Source organism: Muntiacus reevesi, chromosome 17 (genome assembly GCF_963930625.1).
Source record: "Muntiacus reevesi chromosome 17, mMunRee1.1, whole genome shotgun sequence".
In the NCBI taxonomy this organism is placed as follows: domain Eukaryota; kingdom Metazoa; phylum Chordata; class Mammalia; order Artiodactyla; family Cervidae; genus Muntiacus; species Muntiacus reevesi.
The window spans coordinates 21,459,975-21,480,607 of NC_089265.1; the positions used below are offsets into that span (position 1 = coordinate 21,459,975).

Here is a 20,633-nt window from a genome sequence, read left to right on the forward strand (position 1 = left end):
AATGCCTTCAGGACTGTGAAGAGCCCAGGAGCCCAAGTTTCCTCCCTTTTGAGCAGTGTCTTGTACATAATGGAGAGAAATCCTGCAGCACTTGAAGCTCTATGCTGAGGAAGAGATTCTAGGAAAGTTGTCTAACTCTCCTAGAATTTTGATTATTTGTTCCTGGCCAGGGAACTAGATCCTACAGGCCACAACAAAGACTTCCCATGCCACAAGTAAAGATCCCATCAGAGGCAAGGAATATCAAAGATCCAGCATGCCGCAACTAAGACCTGGCACGGCCAAATAAATACATAAAATAAATATTTTAAAACTCTTAAAAACCTGAAGAAAAACAACCCATCAATATGATCATATCACAAGGTGGGATATTAGGGAGATTAGGGTTAGCAATCAACAAAATTCAGTTTTCATTTTTAATATTATAATTATTGTTACCCAGACTAAGATCAGGATCCCTTGGAATCATTTCATTCCCTTTCATTCTAATTTTTTTCAATGCAGCTTCTCATTGCCCAGGTGGATTTGTCACAGATGCACAGCAAGGCTGGTCTCCTTGACCCTGTGAGAGAGGGTTAGTGTTCCAGCAACGGGGCTTCTGATTGACTGTCTCCCAAGAGCTGGTGCATGTGACTTCTTCCTTCTCCCCTTATACTGACCACATATGGATTAAAGGAAAGAAAAATCAGGTGGCTGGTCTTACAAAGCTGAGGGCAGTCGACAGACTCAGGACTTGTCCTTCCTCGAGCTTTTATCAGAAGCAGCATGTCCCAGCCTTTCTGTTGTTCATATTGACCCGATCCTTCCCTTCTGCCACAGCCTAGGCCCCAGCTACGCTGCCCTGAAGTTGGCTAACCCAGACACATCACTGTGTCAGGGGAAAACCACTTCCCTTCTTTCATATTCATGACAGTGAGAGTTTCCCTTGTTTTCTTGTTGCCCACAAAACAATGGTGCAATTTTACTTTCTAGCAAAATTGCAAAGAGAAACAAAAAAAACCTAACCTTTTGAAAGTGATGCAGCCCCTCGGGCTTTCTTTACTTCCCTTTACTGTTCTCACCTCATGATGAATTACAACCAGAGAAGGAGCAGTGAAACAAATCTTGTCCAATATGTCACTAAATGACTATAAAAAGTTTAAATGAAAAATTACACTAAAGGAAAGAAGGCTACTTCTCCTGATCTAATAGACTGGGTCCCAATGCCCTGCATTCTCAGAGGAGACAGAAAGAGAGGAACAGAGATGCCCGGTGGAGTCAACTTCCTGAATAAATGACTGTAACTCACTAGATTCTACGACATAAGCTTCCATCAAGAAAAAACACCAGCACGGAATCTCCTTCCTCCAGCTCAGAAACTCTGAGCAGAACAAGTGTTGAAGAGTTTAAGTAAAAGAACTGAATAATAAAAACTATACTTGGGAAAGAAGATATTATTTATCTACTAAAAGCAAAATGATTTAGGTTGGAAATTGCCTTCACCAACTTACACAAGCACACGTTTGCTCTCAGCATCTGAGCACTGCTGATATTTTGGACTCCTGGGGAAATTGGTCAGGAGAAGAGGAGGTCACCACCAAGACCTAGGGTCCTTCACAGAAACACTCCAGGGGAGAGGATGGGGTTTAGGAAGATGATTTATTTCCCCAACAAATATACAATCCCTCCACAGAAAGGAGATTTTCAAATCCACAGGATGTGGTGAGCCTGTCCTCAGGGAGGGAGTCCAGCAGGTGAGGAAGGGACTCTGTCACTCCAGAGGACAGGCTGTGACTCCATGTGATCTCTCCATTGTGAGTGAGGTGCTGCTTGGGAAATACAGTTATCCTGGAATGAGAGTCTCTTCACCCATGTTCCCTGAGAAGAACCAGGATTCTGGTGGGTGTTTTGGCCCAATCAGTGGAGGACAAGAGGTCTCCAGTAAGAAAATGGTGAAAGAAAGGGTGATGTCTGTCATAGTCCTGCCCTCTTGGTTCCCTAAACACAATCACATGGACCTGCAGGAACGTGTTCTAGAAGGAAGAGAAATATGGGAGAAGCTCATGGACTCTTAATAATCAGCATCTTCTCTAAATCAAACACTAAAGAAAACCGACCCTTTGTTTCAACGAGCTCAACTGCCACAGTGATCTGGTAAAACCCTAAATAAATATGGAAACCATAGCTGAGGAAGTCTAGCTTCCTAGATAAAGTGAGAGGGGAAAATGGAGCCTAAGATGAGGGCTACAAATGTGTTCCTGGAAAAGAGGACAGGAACATTCATGTATGAGAGAAAGGAAGCAATAATGTGTGTCATTACAAATGTACTTCAATTCTAACTTAAGACGAAGACTTTTCTCATTAGATGATGAATATCCATTTGGATAAGCACATCAGAAGTTACTGGAAAAAGGTAAAATTAATTAAATTGAAGACAAGTTCTTTGACCATATTCAGAATACATAGCAGAAAACCAAAATAGGAAGTAAAACTGTACAGAAACAATTAGAAAATGAAAACTACCGTGTTCCCTATTTAATGGCCTTGCTTAGAAAGCATGGTATTAGAGAACCTACCTCAAGGTTCAGCAGACGCCATCTCCGCCAGCCCAGCAGCAGCCTCATCTTCCCCATGGCCTTCGTGCTCTCTCTACTGACGGCCCTGGTGCTGGTCAGCTACGGCCCGGGAGGATCCCTGGGCTGTGACCTGTCTCAGAACCACGTGCTGGTTGGCAGGAAGACCCTCAGGCTCCTGGGCCAAATGAGGAGGCTCTCCCCTCGCTTCTGTCTGCAGGATAGAATGGACTTTGCTTTCCCCCAGGAGATGGTGGAGGGCGGCCAGCTGCAGGAGGCCCAGGCCATCTCTGTGCTCCACGAGATGCTCCAGCAGAGCTTCAACCTCTTCCACACAGAGCGCTCCTCTGCTGCCTGGGACACCACCCTCCTGGAGCAGCTCCGCACTGGACTCCATCAGCAGCTGGACGACCTGGATGTCTGCCTGGGGCAGGTGATGGGAGAGGAAGACTCTGCCCTGGGAATGACAGGCCCCACACTGGCCGTGAAGAGGTACTTCCAGGGCATCCATGTCTACCTGCAAGAGAAGGGATACAGTGACTGTGCCTGGGAAATCGTCAGACTGGAAATCATGAGATCCTTCTCTTCATCAACCAGCTTGCAAGAAAGGTTAAGAATGATGGATGGAGACCTGATCTCACCTTGACAGGACTCTCACTAAGATGCCACATCACCCTTGTACAGTTACCTGTGGTCATTTCAGAAGACTCTGATTTCTGTTTCAGCCACAAAATTTATTGAATTAGTTCAATCAATACATTGTCAGTAGTAAGAAGATAGTAGATAGAAATTATTCAGCTGCAGGGGTATCAGTCCATAAGCGATGACTGCCTCGGTGTTATTTATTTATTTTTTATTTAGTTAGTTAATGTTTTATCTCATATTTATATTTTCATATAAAAGATGTATGTTTGCATTGTATTAAAATTTAGAAAATATATTCTATTTCATTAATATTGTAATTTGTTTTATTTATTCAATACTTATAAAGGTAAACTTCCTGAGGTTTTATTCTTTTTTGAACACCTAAATGCTTATTTTGTCTATATATACCTATGGCAAAATAGTATTTGTTCATTTTATACTGTGGAACAGTTCTATCACTTTCTAGCAAATGTCTGTCAAAAGATGGAATTCTGGGAATTTTCTATGGGTGCACTTGTTAAGACTCTACGTTTTCCCTCTAGGGAGCTTTGGTTGGGGAACTAAGATCCTATCAGCTGTCGAGGGTGCTAAAAAGAAAAAAGATATAAAGGAGATTTTGAAATTCTAGAAAATGGTTAGTTTTGATGCCATAGGCTTAACTATTTTATACCTACTCATTAAAGAATGGTTGATATACATGTCTGAGGGAAGCAGTTCCCTCCCGCTGGAAAGCTGATGACATGCGGTGTTGATGGCCGCTCCTGACTCCTATTCCTCTGTCTCCCACCTTCTCCTCAGCCCTGCCTCCTCAGGACTGAGCAGTTCACCCCCTTACACATAATCTTCACTGCCTCCATCACAGGAGCTCTGTTCTGTGCTGATTTCCTCTAGCTGCACGGTGTAGTCAGAGTGGAAGCCACAGGAAGAGAGCCCAAGTGAGAGGAGAGTTCTAGAAATTCCAAAACCTTTGAACTCCATATCTGCTAATTACCAGCAGTGAGACCCTGAAAAATATCACAAACACTATAGATCAGTTTCTTCATCTTTAATATGGGAAATAAGAGTAGTTTCACAGAATTACTGTTTGGATTCAATGAGTGCATATCACACAAGAGGCATCAAACGCTCCTGGCAGAAATCATCAGGACTGTGAGGATCACAGAGTGGCTGCCCTCAGGGAGGAGACAGGACAGCTGGCCTGAGACAGTGACTGGAAGGCAACACTGGAAAGGGGCTAGGCCCCCGGCAAAGGTATTTTCTTTTCACCTTGATGCTAGTTCCATAGGCTTTCAGTGTGAGAACTGCCCTTTGCTGTATGCTGAAGGGCATTCCAATTTCCGGGTTTCATACTTCTAAAAGCATTCCTATGAGTTCGTAAGAAACTCTTTGAGAAAGAAGGACTAGTAGAAAATGTTTTGATCTAATACAAACACAAATAATAGGGAAAGAACAGAGATCTCATATCAATGCAGATAATCAAACACACGCAGACGCAGGAAGCAAAGAGCAGGCGCTGTGAAGTGCATGGTTCTGCCCTCCAAACCTGGGCTGTCCCGGGTTGGATCCTAGTTCTCTCTTCCATAAAGTCCCTTGTCCATACTTGCTGGTAATGTCACCTCCTGGAGCCTCTGTATTGCTACTGAAAGACCAAATCCCAACAAAGAGTTTAGAAGCCAATTTTTGCCCTTCTTATACTAAAAAGTAAGAACCATTATGAATGAATGAAGTGTTTGCTTTTCTGCAACCTCTAAGGGGACTCACGCTGAGGGGCAGCTTCCAGGATTGCTGCTGCTAGTGGCCTGGCCCCAAGGCAGGCCACTGCTGACCCACCTCCACGGGAGACTCCAACTTTAGCAGGGAGGTCTGGTTCTGTCTCCTGTGGGGTCACTGCTCCTATCCCCTGGGTCATGGTGCATGCAACATTTTGTTTGTCTCCTTTGAGAATGGAGTCTTTTTTCCCCCACAGTCCTGTGGAAGTCAAGTCAGATTTCCTGGGGATTTCCAGTCTCCTTGCCAGATCCGCAGGCTGGGAAGCTTGACAGGAGGCTCAGAACCTTTACAACAGTGGGAGAACTCTTTTGGTAGTATTGTTTTCCAATTTGTTGGTTTCCCACCTGGCGGGTATGGGATTTATTTTGTATTTGAGGGCCTCCAACCATCTTGTTGAAAAGAGAGCTTTGGACGTGGGGAATCTTTTTTGGGTGGGCTCCAGAGACCTCCCGTGGATGGTTTTCAATAGCTAGTTGTGATTTTGGTATTCTCACAGGAGGAGATGAGTGCATGTCCTTCTACTCTGCCATCTTAAACCAGAAACTAAGGCAAAACTTTGATATTTGATCATTTGAAATATGTTGAAGCATCTCATGCACACCCACCATGTCTTTTATTCAGCACCATGGACCTAAGAGATTTGAACAGGGGTTTGATTACTGGAAATAGGTATGTTGTCTGTCTTCAAATAGTATGATTTTCTAAGAAAGATTTTAAAAATCAATATGTCAACGTGTTGCACAGAAAATATCATTACTGAGGCATATCCAAGTTCCTGTAGTAACAAGTCAGCGTTCATTTATAAAAATTGATCAAAAAAGATCCTCAAAATTTATACATTTCATTCACCATATTTCAATGTTTATTATTTTAAGAATTTCCTATAGTCTGTACTTTTCAAGATCAAGGTCTTTCTTTTTAGCTTTAAACACCCTTTCCCCACACATATCCTCCGTCAGGACCTTCTAACTGACAGTCCCTTAAATGGGGAGGAATTGACTCCCCAGAGCAGGAGCAAGTCTCCATTTCTTATTCCCACCCAGCATCCTGCACAATGGTAGGATACTGCTGGTCCTCAGGGTTGTCAATAAAAGTGTAAATGTAACAATGATACTAATAATTATGATGATAAGTTTAAAATAGTTTTACCAGTTAAACTGTTTCAAAATAACAATCTTGCTGGTTTTTTGTCTTTTGTGGGTTAGTCCTGTCTTCTCAGTATATTTATTTGAGCATATCTTTATTCTTCCTTCAGCTTCCTGCATCCTTCTGTCCAGTTGGTTTTCCTGTCCTCTACTACAGTTTCTCAGCTTTCAAGCAGGGATACGGGAGTGGGTGGACGTGCAGTCAGAGCTGGTTTACGCGGCTGTACAGCAGAAACCAGGGCAACAGTGCAGAGCAATTTTTCTCCAATTAAAGCTGAATGGGGTCAATGGGGCTACTGTGCTCCGCTCACCATGCCATCCCATGTGATGTCCTCTATGTGATGTTAATTTAACAGCTTACAAAATTATCATAAATTAGTAGATTATACATAGCATCAGGGACACATTAAACAGCTGTGAGAGTACTTATGTTCCAGATGTATACAAAGCTTCTGCCATTATTTCACGCCAGCTCTAAAGATGATTATGCCAGATCTGTGTCTTGTGCAACTCTAATTTTTAATGCAAAAATTCTACCTCTGCAAATTTGAATGGGTTAATCTTTTCTAGTATTGTACAAAGCATATCTACAAACTTTTAAATTTTACTAGCACATGAAATGATGTCATAGCACACTGAGCTATTTAGTGGGTGTGGCATCAACAGGCCATCAGTGCACTTGGCATATAAGATACTTACCAAGTAGCAAATGGTATAGTAAGTGTAAACTTATGTTCCAATCAAAAACATCTTGATTATTAATTTTAAAGCAACTTATCTGTATGAAATGACATTTTTAAAATGTCAGTAAAACTTTCCAATGAAAAACTATGTATAAATTTGAAAGCTTAACATAAGGTCCTTGGTTAAAAGAAATGAGAAGATAAAAAGATTTTGAAAATTGAGATTCATTATTTAAGGCAGTGACTGGTTCATCAGTTTGTCAAATATGGCTTTCACTAAATTGAACTGAGATGAACAAAGAAGTAATTTTGAAAACATTATAGATGATTTTGATTTCACTGAAGCCAGGAACTTAAAGTCATGTTCTGGCCTAAGGAAACCATTTAAACTTGGTGTGAGTTTAAGACTTACTCACACATTTTAAAATATTTTTCAACTACTTGAATACTGCAGGAGAAATTAACCATTTATATTAAATGAAATCATTTTCCCTTTCCCCTGGGGCTCCTGTAAGTCTCAGTCTTTCCCTCAAGCCCTCCCACTGGAGGGTCCCAATATCTAGCAGATTCCTGTCCAGATTGTAGATGCTTTCCCCCTTTCCCCAGAATTTGACTTTTCCCCCAGAAACAGTCCTGAATCTGAAAACACAGCACAACATGCTCTGATTTCCCACCATCAACCATGGCATAAACGGGCACCAATGTAAACCGCTCTGCCTAAAATCTCCTCCCAGGAAGAGGAGGGTAGATACAAGGGCAGGTGCAGAAATCAAAGGCTCTGAGCGAAGCGGCAGAAAAGCTCCCCTGGGCAGTCGGCCCAAAAAGGAAGTTTTCTCTCTGCTCCAGATGCCCCACAGGCTCCCTGGGCCCTGGCGGCACCTCACCCGGCCCGGCCCGTGGCTCCTGCCTACGGGGACTCCTGGATTCTCCCCGGTGGGCTGGGTGCCTGGGTTCGAGGCACTGGAACGGGAGTCGGTTCCGCTGGGCGGGCAGGGCCAGTTGCTCTGTCACAGGCAGCTCTGCGGTGCCCTCCCGGCAGCTGGGGCGCAGGGAAGGCAACTGTGAGCACCTTGTTGAGCTGTAGCCCTGGGACTCAGTTTCACAGAAGTGCTGAGTTTGGGGGATTCCTGGTCTCTCAGAGGATGGCAATGGTGATGATTACCATTCTCCAGGGCTGGAGAACATCACCCTCCATGTCATCAGGGAAGGGGTTGGAATCTGGTGAGCTCGGTGATGCTGCAGACGTCGGGCTGTGTCAGCCTTTATTCAGCTGTTCCCAGCACTTTCCTGCAAATCAGATCTTTAAATAGGTCAGTATTGTCACTTTCTGCAATTTTCTCAATTTTGTTTCCACTGAAAAACTTTTCCCTTCTATTCTGGGCATCAGAGAATGTCACAGCTTTGATGCTTCTTTTGTGTTATTACACTGGAAATGAAATATACTCATGGAAAAGTCTCACTCCAAAAGGAGATATTCATCTATAAGAGTCAACTCAGCTTGAAAGAAAAACCTGAAGCTCAATCTCTCTTCTTTAGTCTAAAATGAACTTAGAGGTATGACTCCGCAGACTCTTCTGACAGTTTTTAAATTGCACCAAAATAAATCTAGCCACAACTCTCTGCATTTTCTTTCTAAGGTCTAATACATAAGGTTTGAATTCTTCCACAATTATTTACAGGACCATAGTTCTCATTTTCTGATGGTCTACAGATAATAGTGGCATAATACTGAACATGGGTTAATTCATCCAGTTCTCTTCATTCTGTACCAATGTGTGCTGACTGCACACACATGTGACAATGTGCTTGGCGATGTGGATTCCAGGAGAGTCATGTGGGGGTGGTGTCTGCCCTCCTGGGAGCAGGACAGAGGACACTGGAGGGAGGATGAGGAGGAAGGAGGCAGCAGGAGCTCAGAGCAGCTGAGGGCCAGTTCTCAGAGCTGATGAAGAGGAGGGACTGGGAGCAGCAGGAAGGTCTACTCTCACACAATCTGGGGCTCCTGAGTGTAGCCACACCAGACTTTCACTTCCTCTTCTAAAAGATGAAGACAACTTTAGTACCATCACAAAGGACATCGTATAGTTCAAATAATATAAAGTTTTGCAAATTACCAGCTGAGCATGTGGAACTGAGTGAATGACAGCAGTCTTTCATATCAATAGAACCAAGAGTCACCTGTTTCCTCCACCCTCAGTCCAACCAAGAGAAGCTCTGCCTGCAAGCCCCTTAACTCTGTCAAAGGTCTGCATATTGAGGCCCCAAGTGTTAATTCTAGGAGAGGGACTGCCTGCAGGACTCTGAAGGAGCCCAGGAGTCAAGGTTCCTCCCTTTTGATCAGTGCCTGGTACATTATGGAGAGAAATCCCATAGCACTTGAAGTTCTTTGCAGACAGATTCTAGGAAAGTTGTCTAATGAAACACAACTGTTCTGTTAATACAGAAAAGGCAATGGCACCCCACTGCAATATTCTTGCCTGGAAAATCTCATGGATGGAGGAGCCTGGTGGGCTGCCATCTATGGGGTCGCACAGAGTCGGACACGACTGAAGCGACTTAGCAGCAGCAACAGCTCTGTTAATAAATGAGATAAGCAGTCCCTTTCCTCAACCTCAATTAGTTTCAGTTAGACCACCTCTGATGCTACTTTTTAAGACACAGATTATGTTGTACTTCAAAATCACACTGAGAGAAAAAGAAACCAGATTTGTAGTTACCAAAAGCTAAGGGGTGACTGAAGAGGAAATCAGATGAAGGCAGTCTAAAGGTAATTATTTTTCTTAATAGAAAAAAAAAGATATTAAAAAAAAGATGTGGAGAGAAGGAAAATGGCTAAAATGCTGTGTTTTGAGGCCCCCCAAAAGCAAAGTCTAGGAGAGGGGGCTGCCCAAAAGTCTCTGAAGGAGCAGATCCCAAGAGTCCAGGCTTACAGCAGTCCTAGAACATTATGGAAAGAAATCTTACAGCACTTGAATCCTTTTGCAGAGAACCAGCATCTTGAAAAATTGTCTGTCAAAATAATGGCTGCTCTGTGAAGAGTATAAATGAGGAAAACAGTCCCTTACATCATGCTCAGTTAGTCTCAGACCACCTTTGGTGATATTACTTTAAGACAAAGATTTTTTTTTAATGGTTAAAGAGACCAGGAAATTGGTTATACAATGAGACAGGAGAGGATGACAAGAAATGGGACATTCCTATACTTTCATCCAGGGAAGCTGGCAACAGTACTTCTAAAGCTATTTCTTGGGCTAGTATTGGGGCAAAGTAAGAAAGGACTTCTCTTAAGTGTGACATGTTAAAAGGCACCAAGTGTAAGACATGAAGATAAATAACATTGTAACTCAATATTAAAAAACAAAAGTGCCAAAATATACATGCTGAACAAAACATCAAAATTTTCAAGAAAGACAAGAAATGCCCTTGCATTTGCAAGATCATGTGTGTCTCACAAAGGAAGGCTTCACATTGCCAACGAAATCTGGGCAATTTTCATTTCACTTACAAAATTCTTCCTAAAGAAAATGAAAAGATCAGACCTGGTAAATGCCCTGAATGCTTTGTACAGGACACTGCCTCTCCTTCCTTTGGTTCCTCTCTCCCTCTCTCTTCCATCCTTCTTTCCTTTCTTTTTACTGCACCGCACTGCATGTGGGTCTTAGTGCCCAGACCAGACATCAGATTCGCACCTCTTGCCTTGAAAGCTCAGCCTTATTCGACCAGGGACATCTGCACTAATTCTTTTTTCTACACTACACTCAAGGTGGGGTGCTGGCAGCGGTGTTTCAGAAACTTGGGTTAAATAAAAATTAAGACTGTCACAGAGTGACAAGAAATTGTGAAACAAATATAGAAGTGATCTTGAATATATTGAGTTTGCTTCCATTAAAGCCAGGAAAGTAAGATCATAATAAATTCTCGCTTCAGTATAAATAAACCATAGCTTAAATATAATTTAATAAAATACTAATAAATAGTAATACATATTTTAATATGCATACCTTAATATCACATATCTAATATTTAAAATGTTTTCATAAAAATATTTCAAAAATAAAAAATTTTAAACATTCAATGAGACAAGTATAATTAAGTAGAAATTTAAAGGCACATATTCCTGTTAGTTTTTGAATATTCCTACTTTTCAGTTGTTCAATACTTACTTCCCCACTTCAGGGCCCATTCCTTGAACGACAGTCTGAAAGTCCCAGAGCATCTCCAGGGGCGCACAGTTGCCCCGTCCTCGGGGGACCGCGCCCCGACTCACCCCCAGGGCGTCCCCAACACCGTCCCGTCCGTCGTCCCATCGCCGCCGCCAAGCTCCGCATTCTCTGAGCTGTCCCTTCATCGCGCCATAAAGGAGCCCGAATCTGTAAAATCGGCCCCAACTCGCTCTGAGTCTCCGCTTCAAACGCCTCCGTACACGCATTTTCTTTGTAAAAATGGCATCGCTCAAGTTTCTGTGCGAGAAGAAAGCACGACGCTCAGGGGAAGCCCAGAAATGCAACGTTCCGGGGTGGCCTTCACACAAAATGTCTCTGGCGAGGGCTCAGACTGAAGGTTTCTAAACGCACTATTAAAGAAGCACCAACCTGGTCTCTGAGCAGCGACGCCTTTCCCCTCTTGCTGCCAAACCCGCTGAAACGAAGTCTCAGAACTCGCAAACTCCCGAATAAAACCGATAAGACGACATCCTCCGCCCTCTTGTGGCCTCCTGGAGAGGCGCTCTCCCAGGACCGGGTGAAGAATAAGAATTCGTTTATTGATTAGTGGTGTCCGCGCGCCCCCTGTTGGCCTTCCAGTGAATCAAGGAAACTATCCAGTTCTGTTCAGTTCAGTCCCTCAGTCGTGTCCAACTCTTTGCGACTCCATGAACCGCAGCACGCCAGGCCTCCCTGTCCATCACCAGCTCCCAGAGTTTACCCAAACTCATGTCCATTGAATCGGCGATGCCATCCAACCATCTCATCCTCTCGTCGCCTTCTCCTCCTGCCCTCAGTCTTTCCCAGCATCAGGGTCTTTTCAAAGGAGTCAGGTCTTCCCATCAGGTGGCCAAAGTATTGGAGTTTCAGCTTCAACGTCAGTCCTTCCAATGAACACCCAGGACTGATCTCCTTTAGGATGGACTGGTTGGATCTTCTTGCAATCCAAGGAACTCTCAAGAGTCTTCTCCAACACCACAGTTCAAAAGCATCAATTCTTTGGCACTCAGCTTTCTTTATAGTCCGACTCACATCCTTACATGACCACTGGAAAAACCATAGCCTTGACCAGATGAAACTTTGTTGGCAAAGGAATGTCTCTGCTTTTTATATGCTGTGTAGTTTGCTTATAACTTTCCTTCCAAGGAGTAAGCGTCTTTTAATTTCATGGCTGCAGTCACCATCTGCAGTGATTTTGGAGCCCCCAAAAATAGTCAGCCACTGTTCCCACTGTTTCCCCATCTATTTGCCATGAAGTGATGGGATTGGATGCCATGATCTTAGTTTTCTGAATGTTGAGGTTTGAGTTAACTTTTTCACTCTCTTCTTTCACTTTCATCAAAAGGCTCTTTAGTTCTTCTCTTTCTGCCATAAGGGTGGTGTCATCTGCATATCTGAGGTTATTCATAGTTCTCCAGGCAATCTTGATTCCAGCTTGTGCTTCCTCCAGCCCAGTGTTTCTCATAATATACTCTGCAGCCTTGACGTACTCCTTTTCCTACTTGGAACCAGTCTGTTGTTCCATCTCCAGGTTTAACTGTTGCTTCCTGACCTGCATACAGGTTTCTCAAGAGCCAGGTCAGGTGGTCTGGTATTCCCATCTCTTTCAGAATTTTCCACAATTTATGAATAAACAGTTTTCCAATAAACTGTGGAAACTCTGTATGGCCAAGATCTATTTGCTAGTGGCAGGAGTCATGCTCTGCTCCATCCCTGCTTGTCCTCTTGACAACAAAGAAATCTTCGTAATTTGAGACAGATGAAAACGATCCCCTCTCAGTCATGCCTAGAGCACAGACACAACTTCAAGTTTCCTTGGAGAAGAGAGAATATCACCCCAATCCAGATGACTCAAGGCACCTGTTATCACCAACTGATGCTCCAGCAGATCTTCAACCTCTTCACCAGGGAGAGCAGCTGTGCTGCTTGGAATAGCGCCCTCCTAGACAAACCACTTCCCAGCCTGGGTCAGAGCTTGGAAAAGCTGGAAGAAGTGACTCTGGATTGTCCCGATTTGGGAATTGCTGTCCAGAAGTATTTCCAAGGAATCCATCTCTACCTGAAAAGAAAGGAATATAGCCCCTGTGCCTGGGAGGTTGTTAGAGTGGAAATTGAAAAGTGCCTTTCCCTCATGTAAGAATCCTCAAGAAAAGTCAACAGATAAAATGAAAATTATACTTGTGACAACTCTCCACTCAATCACTGTTGTTTGCTTAAGCCTCCAAAGTGATCATCTGTTTGCTTACAAGGTGAAAAATGGCTGAAATGAAAATACAATTTTACAAAAATATTTAGACAGAATAACACAATCTCTTTTCTTTAATAAACAATTTTATAACATAATGGAAAAGATATTTTTATGTGTTTTGAGGGTATTTGCTATTTTCAACATATGAAATTTATTTTTTTTATGGAAAAGTTTTTAAGAGAGTATGTTGTTAAAGGTATTTGTCATTTAACCTAATGCTTAGCCTCCGTAACAGGTAAAAGCAAAGTGTCAGGAATTTGATTCTAATGGACACTTTTCTTTCCTTTTTGAAGAGTACAATGCAGGCCTTCTTGATCAGGTGAATCTTCTAGCTTGCTCTCCTCCAAACAGTGAGTTGAGGATATGGATCCACTTGTTTTGCATTTTTTCCATCATCAACATGTGACTCCGAATTTCTCTGTAGCACTTGAGTCTATTCTCCTTGAATGCAAAGAGAAAAGTCTGGTGGATCACATGGGATGCTTCCTAGGACCAGGACTAGATGGAGTAATAGCACTTCTCACATTACATGGCCTGGACTTATCCTCATGGGAGTCTTATTGCAAGGAAGTTGGGAAATAATTGGATGATTAAGAGAGGAGAAGACAAATTCTGTGCACAAGACTGTTTTTCATTTTTGCGCTATTTGTCCTAATGGAGCTCTGAGTGGGTGTGCAAGGGGAAATCCAATGTTCTTCACAGTTTCAGCTTGGGAAGATGACAGAGCTGTCACTCAGAGTTCACTGCGTCATAGACTATTTGAAAGAAGCATTCAGGTTGACTCCCAAAGGCACAGGCTAATGAGGAAAACATTTACAAGTGTAGACAAAGTGTTTCCTTATTACCTGAGAGAGACAATGAAAGAATGATCAGGCAGCTCCTTGCAAGTACTTGAGAATCACTGAACTAAAAGTGGACCCTGGATCTTCTACTCACCACACCTTCCAAATATTGAAAACATGAACTTGAATAAAATATTCAAAAAATGATCTGTAGAAAAATGCCTCTCAGAACATTCCACTATAACTTCCCTTGTAGAACTGTGAAGAATCTTAAAGTATTTTTAGATTTTTATCTTCTCACATCCTATCTAATAGATGTTGGTATTACCCTTTCTCCTATCATTGCTGTCATTGTGAATTAATGTTACATAAATATGAATTGCGCTCAAGCAATGATAGGGCTCAGACTAGATGTCTAGGAAATGGGGTTGAGTTGGATGTGCCTCTCCCTTTAGCTATTTTACAGATTCCTGAGAGGTATTCTGAGGATACAATAGATCAGGCCAAGTCTCACTATTTGGGCTTCTTCAACAAAATAGGATAGACTGGGTAGTTTGTAAAGAGCAGAAATGTATTGCTCACAGTTCTAGAGTCTGGAATTCTAAGATCTGGGTGTCAGCTTGGCCCAATTCTGGTGAGAGCCTGCTTCAGGTCTCACACTGCAGAGTTCTTTCTTGTATAATCACAGGACTAGAGAGGGAGGGTTTTATCCACATCTTTTATAAGGGCAGTAATTCCATTCATGAGGCTTCCATACTCATGCCCTAATCACATCTGTAAGGGTTCGTCACCTGATACCATCACTCTGGGGATTAGGGCTTCAAGATAAGAATTTTGTGGGGACTGAAACTTTGAGACCAGAAAGGTCACTGATGGCTACATACTCAACATCTAGAAGAGAGGACACAGTCATGCTGAGTAAATAAAGGAGAACGAGCAACTTCTCATTTCTCACTTTCTGCCAAAGGAGCAGACAAAGGACTCAGAATACAAACTCTGCTTTTGAACCTGAAGTTAGAGTTTAATTCTCATATGCCAAATTTTGGAAATCAGACTGGGATGGAGCCCACCATCCCATGGAGGGGAATGAAGATACAGGATGAAAATGGCCATTCCTCATTCTTTGTGAGGAATCTCCAAAGACTATCAGGATACAAGTAGTAATTGCCGTATCAGTAAAGATACACCAAACAGTAATGTGGTAAATTGTCTGGTTGCTGTTCACTGTGAATCAGGGAGAGCTTGAGTTCAGATACATGGCTCTGTAGATGACACCAGGCTGTTCTTTTCTATCATGACCTAGTAGAGGACAAACTAGAGACAAGGCATCCTCCCGTGTGTGTTATTGCTTCAGAGGTGCCTGACTCTTAGTGACCCCATGGACTGTAACCTGCCTGGTGCCTCTCTTCATGGGATTCTCCAGGCAAGAATACTGGGGTGGTTTCCCATGCCCTCCTCCAGGGGATCTTCCCGACTCAGGGATTGAACCCATGAATTTTATGCATTGGCCAGCGGGTTCATTACGACTAGCACCACCTGGAAACCCAGGCAAAAGCTGAAAATTGTGCTGCTCTTGCCATTTGAATCCCTCGAGCTATATGCACCTTCAAGGAAAGAGAATCCTAGTGGTTTTATCAATAAACATAGTAGGCATTATTTTTTTTAAATAAATTTATTGATTTACTTATTCATGGCTGTGCTGGTCTTCCTTGCTGCTGGGGCTTTTCTCTAGTTGCAGTGAGTCGGGGCTACTCTCCGGGTGCAGTGTGCGGGCTTCTCAATACGGTAGCTTCTCTTGTTACAGAGCACAGGTCTAGAGCTCTTTGGCTTCAGTGGTTGTGGCAGAGGGGCTCAGTGGTTGCAGTTCCCCAGCTCTAGAGCACATGCTTGATAATTGTGGCTCATGGACTCAGTTGCTCTGCAGCACCTGGGATCTTCTCAGGTCAGGGATTTGACTGGTGTCTCCCGCATTTCAGGCAGATACTTCACCATTGAGTCACTAGGGAAGACCCTAGTAGGCATTACTGATACCAGTAGGAGTAGAGTAAAAATATTAGCCATTGTCTATTACAATCCTAGCACATATGTTCAAAAGGAAGCAAAATAGCTTGGTCATCTGTAAATACCTTCCAGTGACAGGAGGAAATCTGAGAAACTGCTCTAGTAAAAACTACTTGTTGCTCGATTATACTGGGCCTGGTGCCAAAGAGACCACAGACAGTAAGACGGAGTCAAAGATGGTCACAACCTATTGCCTGAAGTTTGGAACATAGATGCTGAGGCAACAGAAAATTCACTGAAGCAGAACTGAAAGCTAATTCTTCCCATAAAAAACATCAATATTTAGCCAGTTCTGAAAAAATCACAAAGGTGGTTTCCTTTTGTCTAAAAAGAACAGACTTGGATTGGAACCTTGAATGTCCCTTGCGAAATCTGAAATTTAATGCAACAATACAGAGAAAGATTCAAATGGATGGTGATTCCTAAATCATGCTTTCTACTGGGGATGATATGTTTCCACGTTTGAGGACATTTATTTTTTGGAATATGAGCAAATCCTGTCATTACAATGATTTGTGGTACTTCAAAGCTAAACCAGATATAACAAAATCTTACTCCTGAGTATTTATTTCTGTATTTGGGCTTTCTAAAATATTACGCACAAGGGAAGCGTTGAGATTGAGTTCAAAAAAGAAAAACAAATGATGTACACCAATGGTGGTACAACCTAAGGTGACTTGATGGTTCACTGGAGAACCTTCTCTCCATCAGTTGCGTGATCTCAACGTCATATTGTGAGAGGTAGCCTTCCCATGCTTAGGAGCAACCATTAGCTGTCTTGTGGAGGTTGCTTGTGTTTGAGTTTCAGTGTGATTTGGGCTCTGGAAACTAAATACAAATAGAAATTTTTATTTGTAAATAAAATAAAAAATTACATTTTATTATGTAATTCTACTAGAGTTGTTCAACATATTCATGATTGTGGTGAGTGGTAAACAGAAAAAAACGGTAACAATATCCACATGAATATCTAGCAGGCAGTGAAGTAACAATTGTTTTTTGATATGAAGCAAAATTAAATGTTAAGTCCCTAAAATAAATATGAAATAAATAGTTTTTCAATGATTTTGAGCAGCTTTGAATTACTTTTATGTATGTCTATACTTTGGTATTATTATAAAATATTTATCTAAATTTTACTTGAATATGTAATTTGACAATTTGAATATTTTAATTGGATAATTCCTACTTATATGTATGCAGATCAGGAAGCAACACTTAGGACTGGACATGGAACAACAGACTGGTTCTAAATGGGAAAAGGAGTATATTGTCACCCTGCTTATTTAACTTATATGCAGAGTACATCATGAGAAACGCTGGACTGGAGGAAGCACAAGCTGGAATCAAGATTGCTGGGAGAAATAGCAATAACTTCATATATGCAGATGACACCGCCCTTATGGAAGAAAGTGAAGAAGAACTAAAGAGCCTCTTGATGAAAGTGAAAGAGGAGAGTGAAAAAGTTGGATTAAAGCCCAACATTCAGAAAACTAAGATCATGGCATCCGGTCCCATCACTTCATGGCAGATAGGTGGGAAACAGTGGCTAACTTTATTTTCCTGGGTTCCAAAATCACTGCAGATGGTGATTGCAGCAATGAAATTAAAAGACGCTTACTCTTTGGAAGGAAAGTTATGACCAACCTAGACAGTGTATTAAAAAGCAGAGACATTACTTTGCCAACAAAGATTCGTCTAGTAAAGGCTATGGTTTTTCCAGATGTCATGTATGGATGTGAGAGTTGGCTATAAAGAAAGCTGAGCGCTAAAGAATTGATGATTTTGAACTGTGGTGTTGGAGAAGTCTCTTGAGAGTTCCTTGGATTGCAAGAAGATCCAACCAGTCCATCCTAAAGGAGATCAGTCCTGGGTGTTCCTTGGTAGGACTGATGTTGAAGCTGAAACTCCAATACTTTGGCCACCTGATGCGAAGAGCTGACTCATTGGGAAAGACCCTGATGCTGGGAGAGATTGAGGGCAGGAGGATAAGGGGACAACAGAGGATGAGATGGTTGGATGGCATCACCGACTTGAGGGACTCGGGTTTGGGTGGACTCTGGGAGCTGGTGATGGACAGGGAGGCTGGCATGCTGTGGTTCATGGGGTCGCAAAGAGTTGGACACGACTGAGCGACTGAACTGAATTGACTTATATAAGTAAATATGTTACATTAAAAGTCACTCTGAAAACTTAGTTTTAAAGTTAAATTAAAATTCAATAACTCTCAGATTTAAATTAAAGCTGAAATTTAACTCTGCACTGAATTTAAAGAGTAAGATTTGCACTTTCTTTTTCTATGTACAAAGTAGAGATATTCATAGGTTACATAAATACATACACAATATATCAGTGTTATCAAAATTTCATGAGGTGGGGAGGAACTAGGAAACAAAATCTAGAAAGACTCTGTAGGAGGAAGAAAGAAGAGTAATAATGAAAAAAAAAAATGATTGAGAAATTCTGCCCTAACCCATTTGGACAGTACAAAATGAAAAGCAAAGAGAGAAGTAGAAAGTAAGAGGGAACTTTGAGAAAATGGAAACCACGGGCTCCTATTTAAGACCCAGGCCTGAAGGAAGGTCTTCAGGGAACCTAGAGAGCAGGCTCACAGAGTCACCCACCTCCCAGGCCAGCAGCATCCGCAAGGTCCCCGATGGCCCCAGCCTGGTCCTCACTCCTGGCCCTGCTGCTGCTCAGCTGCAACTCCATCTGCTCTCTGGGCTGCCACCTGCCTCCCACCCACAGCCTGGCCAACAGGAAGGTCCTGACGCTCCTGCGACACCTGAGGAGGGTCTCCCCTTCCTCCTGCCTGCAGGACAGAAATGACTTCGCCTTCCCCCAGGAGGCGCTGGGTGGCAGCCAGTTGCAGAGGGCTCAAGCCATCTCTGTGCTCCACGAGGTGACCCAGCACACCTTCCAGCTCTTCAGCACTCAGGGCTCGGCCGCTGCGTGGGACCAGAGCCTCCTGGACAAGCTCCGCACTGCACTGGACCAGCAGCTCACCGACCTGCAAGCCTGTCTGAGGCAGGAGCAGGGGCTGCAAGGGGCTCCCCTGCTCAAGGGGGACTCCAGCCTGGCTCTGAGGAAATACTTCCACAGAGTCACTCTCTATCTGCAAGAGAAGGGACACAGCCCTTGTGCCTGGGAGGTTGTCAGAGCAGAAGTCATGAGAGCCTTCTCTTCCTCAACAAACTTGCAGGAGAGATTCCGGAGGAAGGACTGACACACACCTGGTTCAACACGGAAATGATCCTCACAGACCAACAAGACCACATGCCTCCTGCTCGGCCACGTGGAGGACTCTCATTTCTGCTGTCATTGAGCCCCGAAATGAATCATGTTGTCAAATGTTTTCAAGAATTTAAGCTATATCATGTTCTATTCTACAGGCATTAGGCCCTCACAGATGCCCAAGCTGATCTATTTATCTATCATTTATTTATTTATTTACCTATTTATAAAGATTTAAGTAACTTTTGTTCATATAACAATATGTGAATCTTAACACAGTGGTTTCAGAGAAAAAAATACCTTCTTTGTATTTAGTCAATTTATTATTTTCTGTGTTCATTAAATTTTGGGGTACAGAAAACTTCTATTTTTTATTATTTTTTAAAAAATTACATTGGGGCATATATATATATATATATATAGGGGGTTCCCTGGTGGGCCAGCTGGTAAAGAATATGCCTACAATGCAGGAGACCCTGGGGAAGATCCCCTGGAGGAGGGCATGGCCACCCACTCCCGTATTCTTGCCTGGAGAATCCCCGTGGATAGAGGAGCCTGGCGGGTTATAGTCCATGGGGTCGTAAAGAGTCAGACACAACTGAGCAACCACCACTTTCACACAGGGCTGAACTATCCAGTGGCTCTGGAAGCACAGATGCCTTTGGTGACTTTAGCAAGATCTGGTTTGGCAGAAAAGTAGGGCAGAAACCAGACTGGTGTAGATTGAGGGATGAATAATAGTAGTGTGATAAAATTTTTCCTCTTTTTATCTAGATCAGTTTGGCTAGAGTTCTATAATTTATTAAACATTTTCTTTAAACAAATTCTTGCTTTTTCTTATTTTCTTTATAGATTACCTATTTCCTTGACTTTTGCCATCCTCCCTATATTTATTTTATGTTTAATTGTTACTGTGACTTTGTTTTTTTCTTAATTTCCTGCCTTCTCTGGGATTGTGTGTGTGTTGTGTGTGTGTATGTCTGTGTGTGTTAGCTCCTCAGTCGTGTCTAACTCTTTGTGACCCCATGGACTGTAGCATACCAGGCTCCTCTGTCCATGGAATTCTCCAGGCAAGGATACTGGAATAGCTGTTCCCTTCACTAGGGCATCTTCCCAACCGAGGGATCAAACCTGATTCTCCCTCATCACAGGCAGATTCTTCACTGTCTGAGTCACCAGGGAAGCCCCCTCTCTTGAATTAATTAACCTTAAGAATGATTCTATTTTCTGTTTTATCTCCGTTGGCTTAATAGTTGTTCTCTTTTGTCTCAATATTAGTTTTCTCTATCAGTTCAGTTCAGTCGCTCAATC

At 42.7% G+C, this 20,633-nt stretch overlaps 2 protein-coding genes and 1 pseudogene across 2 annotated transcripts; all 3 read left to right on the plus strand.

The window, feature by feature from the left end:
• Positions 1-2,610: 2,610 nt before the first annotated feature.
• On the plus strand, positions 2,611-3,198 carry LOC136148398 (interferon omega-1). Its single transcript, XM_065907925.1, has one exon. The coding sequence runs from the start codon at positions 2,611-2,613 to the stop codon at positions 3,196-3,198; it is 588 nt and encodes a 195-aa protein (XP_065763997.1).
• A 9,463-nt stretch (positions 3,199-12,661) lies between these two features.
• On the plus strand, positions 12,662-13,134 carry LOC136148706 (interferon omega-1-like; annotated as a pseudogene).
• Positions 13,135-18,744: 5,610 nt separating this feature from the next.
• On the plus strand, positions 18,745-19,314 carry LOC136148491 (interferon alpha-1-like). The gene has a single exon (XM_065908065.1). It carries the CDS (start codon positions 18,745-18,747, stop codon positions 19,312-19,314), a length of 570 nt encoding a protein of 189 aa, XP_065764137.1.
• Positions 19,315-20,633: the final 1,319 nt, after the last annotated feature.